This window comes from Etheostoma spectabile, chromosome 8 (assembly GCF_008692095.1).
Source record: "Etheostoma spectabile isolate EspeVRDwgs_2016 chromosome 8, UIUC_Espe_1.0, whole genome shotgun sequence".
Classification (NCBI taxonomy): Eukaryota; Metazoa; Chordata; class Actinopteri; order Perciformes; family Percidae; genus Etheostoma; species Etheostoma spectabile.
In genome coordinates, this window is record NC_045740.1 from 6154652 (window position 1) to 6160296 (window position 5645).

At 40.7% G+C, this 5645-nt stretch overlaps 1 protein-coding gene across 6 annotated transcripts in view; it reads right to left on the reverse strand.

The window, feature by feature from the left end:
• The window catches only part of ano3 (anoctamin 3), a gene marked incomplete at its 3' end in the record, with an annotated part of 33289 nt that continues 27644 nt past the window's right edge, over positions 1–5645 (reverse strand). For all 6 annotated transcript variants that reach the window (XM_032523092.1, XM_032523091.1, XM_032523095.1 and 3 more), the window contains 10 exon segments: positions 1–1849; positions 2231–2420; positions 2502–2652; positions 3453–3605; positions 3742–3896; positions 4158–4255; positions 4524–4581; positions 4891–5002; positions 5120–5156; positions 5345–5509. In XM_032523092.1, coding sequence (XP_032378983.1) covers positions 1667–1849; positions 2231–2420; positions 2502–2652; positions 3453–3605; positions 3742–3896; positions 4158–4255; positions 4524–4581; positions 4891–5002; positions 5120–5156; positions 5345–5509 — 1302 coding nt within the window.

Genomic DNA, 5645 nt, shown 5'->3' on the forward strand with positions numbered 1-5645 from the left:
CAGCACCTTGTTGAATCAATGCCACATGGAATTAATGCAGTTCCAAAGGCGAAAGGGGGTCAAACAGTATTAGTATGGTGTTCCTAATAATCCTATAGGTGAGTGTAGTTATGATTCTGACTCAGCCTCACAGATAGATGCGTCGCTCATGCTGCCTGTTTTCCTGAGTTTCCAGACACATGCTGCTCCATGACATTGGAGAACTGACCACAATAAAAAGGTCATGCCAATGACGTTTAAAAAAACAACTAAAAACAAAAACAAAAAAACTAAATTCTCTGTTTCACATCACTAAAGGCCAGGAAGCAGCCAAAACGGTATGTGACCGTATACTCAGCAAAGGAATGGAACTGTAGTATGTTGGTGTACTATGTGAGCGAGAAACAGTGGTTGGATGTTCTTTGCAAGCTGAACATCCAAGCCACAGGTATGTCTAAGTGATCCAAGTTTCAACCACGCTTCAGGGCTTCCAACAACAAATGAAAAACAGGCTGTGAGCGCAGAACGGAAGAGCAGATTTGTGGCTTCTGCATGCAAGTGTATACATTGTTCATGATGGGAGTCATGTTACAACGTATATTGTGTCCCAGAACCATTGGCTGAGACCCAAGCAGGTACTGTGGTACTGTGGTGTGACTTACATCCAAAACAAATCCTTACAGGAGAGTTCAGAGAGTTTACAAATGATCACACATTAGAACCATGAGAGAGAATATTTCTTGCACTTGCAGCACAAACAGGCACACGTGATGTTGGTGACACAATTGTGGTGCGCACAACTGTAGGCACAGTCAAATCACACTAAGTTCACATTTCCTCAACTCAAGACAGTCAAGCTCAGTAGTACCACAAACAGATAAACACACAGCTCACATCAAGTACAGACACACGTGAACCAGGCATCAAGACAGGGACTTCCTCTGTCAAAAGGTACAAAACAATATTACCATGCACTTTAAATATTTTCATAGAGAATTCTTTGACAAATTTTCTGAATGGATGTTCACATTCTCCACGATGAATGCTGTTATTTTTTTCTTGCTGGAAATATTAATCAGCATGCTTCAAGGGTAATATACAGTTGCTTTGCAAAAACAGTGTCCAATGTATTTTGTAACCACATCCCCAGAATCTCGTTTGCAACAAGAAACGCCAAGTGCCAAGGATACCTCTGCCACATGTAAAGAAAAACACGGCCATGATGCTTTGCGGCACCAAGAAGAGTCAAAGCGGAGTGCTAGCTGCCACACAGAGAGAGTGCAGGATGGGTGCCAAAAGGGAGCAGCGGTGATCTGCAGCCCTTGATCTGCATAGTAAACATTACAATTGCACAGGTTTTCCCAGCAAAGCCATGACACAGCACAGGCCCAAGAGGAACCTGATGGAGAAAGCCAGGTGAGGGATGGGCCGCGGCAGGCAGGAGAAGGTCAGAGCCGGAAACTAAGAGCAGCGAATACACTGGACATGGAACAGATGGCAAGGGAGTGGTCAGGTTTAGAGCCTGAAGCCAGATAGGTTTGGTTACTGAAGAGGGTGTCTTTGGTGTACAGAATCAGCCGAGTGAAGCCTGACTCTCAAAGTTAAAACACATAAATAAGCAGGTAGGGGGAGGTTTTGCCAGTGAGTTGAGGGCTGTGCAGTGTGTAATAGAGATATGGGGGTAAAACTAAGGCCACTCGTGGTGATAACGCCCTCCGTTCTTCTTCCTCTCCTTCTGCAGGTGCTCCAGTTCTGCTTCGTACATCATCTCTTGCATCAGGTACTTCTCCCTCCTCATACGATCGCAGAGATCCTTCGGAATGTCCGGAATGAGGTATGCTATGAAGGACTTGATCCCATACACCAGGTGCTGAGAAAAAGCATGAATCATCTATGAGTTACCTTCCACAGGACTGATACGTTTTATTTTCCAGTATTTTCTGCACAATTGAATAAGCATAAAGAGATCAAAAAGATGTTCACCACAATAAAGAACGTTATGGGCCCTGTCATGTTTATAGGTGTACATTATGCCAGTTTTTTAGATGGACCAACATGAAATTTAGGGGTTTATTTAGTGTGAAATTCCATATCCTAGTGTAGCAGCAAGATTTGATTAAAGCGATAAATATGCTTAAATTGGGCTTGTGAGGTTTTAATTTAACATGGACACCACATAAATTAATATAGTAAAAAAAAACAGGGATTTAGTTTTGTTGGTAAACACACAAAGAAAGAAATTCTGACAGACCTCAAAGACGATGATGAATGCCAACCTGGCAGCCAAGACATGCCAGAACTGAAGGGTGAATTCATACGGCACTGAGCTCCACGGCGGTGCTCTGTAGTCTCTGTACCTGCAGTATCTGAACTGGCTGCTGTTCTTCATCTCCCTCATCTCAAACACAGACAGGCTACTGTTCATGTACCCTCGCAAACACCTGAGGGAGAGAAGGAGAAGCTATCAGACCATAATACAAGCCAGATTTATCTAAAGCTTACACATTACATTCAGGGCTTACTCATCCTCGTGGTGGTGTCCCTTGTCAACACACGGGCCATATTTGAAGGCGTAAACAAAACGGGGAATGTAGTCTGAGGTAATGGCGATGACAAAGGCATTGGTGATGACTGCCAGCACACCGATACCTTCAAGGATTCCATGCCAGATACCTGACAGTCACACCAGAGGAGAATAAACATTTTTCACGACTTTATAAAGTGTAAAAAAAGACATTCAGAAAACATATTTATAAACCTGCATGCCTTCATCAATAACCCATTTTAACTGAAGTTAGGTGGCTTGCAAAGCCTTTTAAAGGTGAAACAAAGTGCATTAAGCAGAAGATAATGATAAACAACTGAAATGGAAAATTCTACCCTATGGTTAATTATTTACCAGAATGAGCCTACTGAGATGGCAAAAGGACATTTAATGTATATATAGGCATAAGCAGGCATATAACCAAATAGTTTGTGAACTGTGTTACTCAAAATACAGCATCTTTTTGGCTGCTTTATAATACTGTGCAGTCAGTGGAGGAACATAATTTCTCTGCCTTTTCTACAATAGTCTCTGTATGATTCGCAAATGTCCGCTTAAACCTACAAAGGAGCTTTTCTCTTTGATTCTGTACGACTGAAATATAACATGTTCATTACAGCTGAAGAAGTTTTAAATGTTTCAGGCTGGATTGTTCCTTTAATTACAGGGCAACATGCCATAAGAAGCATTTGGTCACATATTATATGGCAGTTGGAGGGTGTCTGTAATCATATGGGGAAGGCGAGGTGCAGCATATGGTGTTACAGGCGCAGAAGATATGGGAACATATCTATCTCCACAGGATCAAACATGTTTGGTTTCCACAATGTTTTACTATTGGAAAAGTGACTTTGATCTAAAAATACATCCATCAGTGTGTGTGAAAGACATAAAGGGGGGTGTGGGGCCAGTCAGAGATCACACAGACCTATATCAGTGGCTCGAGCAGGCATGGGTCTCCTCCACTGAGTGACAAACTTGTAGGCGTCAAGACGAATTTCAATGATGTTGTTGAGCAGAGCCAGGAGAGGAGCCAGCGGGAATGCTGCTACAAAGATGGTGGTGAAGCCAAACTGGAGAACTGCAGATAACAGAACCGATTGGATGAACTTCAGAGGATGTCCGTCTCAACTCTGGCACAAACAATGTACATACTTCGAATGTTTTCCTTCCCTCTTCAGACAAATATAACACTCAAAAAGAGTGTAATGTTTTACCCATTTCAAGGTATTCATCAACCAGTCCATGGGCGTTCATCGGCTGCAGATTCCAGTCTTTGTCCCACTGCGGAAGCTGGGCTTTATTCTCTACATTCTGCCCTCCACCACCTACTTTCTTCATCTTTCTACGAGACCACCAGTTCTGCAGCAAGCTGAAAATGTAGCAAGTAACTGTCACTCAAAGCATTTTTTTCTGACAATTCACTGAACACTGAATGAAGCCTTTTACTAAGCCCCACACATGAGAAGTTGATGCGTTTCTGCAGGAGAAAAGCCTTTTTATAAGTTAATGAGCTAAAGGACAAAAACACTGATATTACATAAGGTATGTAAACTGCCATTTACTTGAATTTGCAGCAATAAGGATTACATTTGAGAAAAGAACCACATGATTATAATAAAATATTACTTACGGATAACCAAGCTCCATGAAGTTGTTCCAGATTTGTTTGAAGAACATGATGACTCCCATTTGCAGGCATAGATCAATCAAACAGCCACTCGGGTGACACTGAGGAAAAATATATTTAAATAGCTATAACATCCATATTTTATGCCCGATAATGCAAAGCCATGAGCGAATCCTGAGACACAACCCATTCCATTCTCATTTTTTGATAATTACAATTAAAAATCCCAGTAATTATGTGGTAGATAAATGGTTCACATAGTAATATAGAGGCAGATCATTAGAAAGATGAATTACGTGACAACTCTAATATATTCTAAAACAGAAGGCAATAATCAGCCCACTTATGGGGATGCCTAATTGCACTTACCTCCTCCAGTCTCCATCGATTAAAGAGTTTATTGTATTTTCCAGGCCTGCCAGCAAACCTGAACAGATTAAGATTGGCAACATTAGCTGCAAAATTCAATCAGAGGAAAACTAATAAAGTTTGAGCATGAAAAAAGGAGGCTTAAAGGTGCTAATTATGTACAATAAACCACAGTTTGGATACATTTTCAAGTCAAAGCAGTTTTGTAAATGCTGAAACATTAGGTCCAAAAAATAACTATACAGTGAGAAGGGAAATGATTATTTGCAGATGTCATGACATGGGATTTTGAAACAAAACATCTTTGCATAATCACTCATTAAAGTAACTGTAAACAGGAACTGTAGAGTTCATGGCAGCTGCCTACCTTCCAAGAAAGAAAGCGATGTAAAATGTGGAGCTGTTCAAATTTACAAACTGGAACAGGAACATCTTCAGAGAAAAGCTGTTCTCCCACTCAGACTCTGTCCGTGGGTGCTCTGAGGAGGGAGAAACAACATTTGGGGTGAATAGGGGCAAAATAAATGCTTACCAACCATCTGGGAGGCAAAAGATAATAAAGGTATAAGTGCATGCAGCAAGTGGACAACGCTCACCTAAATTTGTCAGCAAATAGGCCACCTTTTCATACACCTGACAAGATGATAGTACTCATAAGCATCAACAAGGAAAACATTGAGGAGGATAACAATCATGAAAAAGAGAGGCAAACAAGAATCTCAGCAACAACATCAAAAAAAATAAAATAATGAAATGTTTCATGAAACATTTGTTGGACAGAATATGTAAACGTGCCAGATGATGCTTGTCCAGACACCCACCACGTTAAGAGACATGATGATCATAAAGTTGATGCAGACACCGGTGCCAGAGGTGGCAAACTGCCAGTTCTTCTTCACAAAATACCAGTTGAAGGAAGCGAATTTCTCCATCGCAATGAGACGGAATACCACCACGGCAAACACGGCTGTCAGAACGAGGGAAATCTAAACAAAGATAATAGAGAGAAGGAACCATAGAGGAGGGGATGTTATATACAGTATATATATATATATATATATATATTTATACACACAGTATATATATATATATATATATATATATATATATATATATATATAT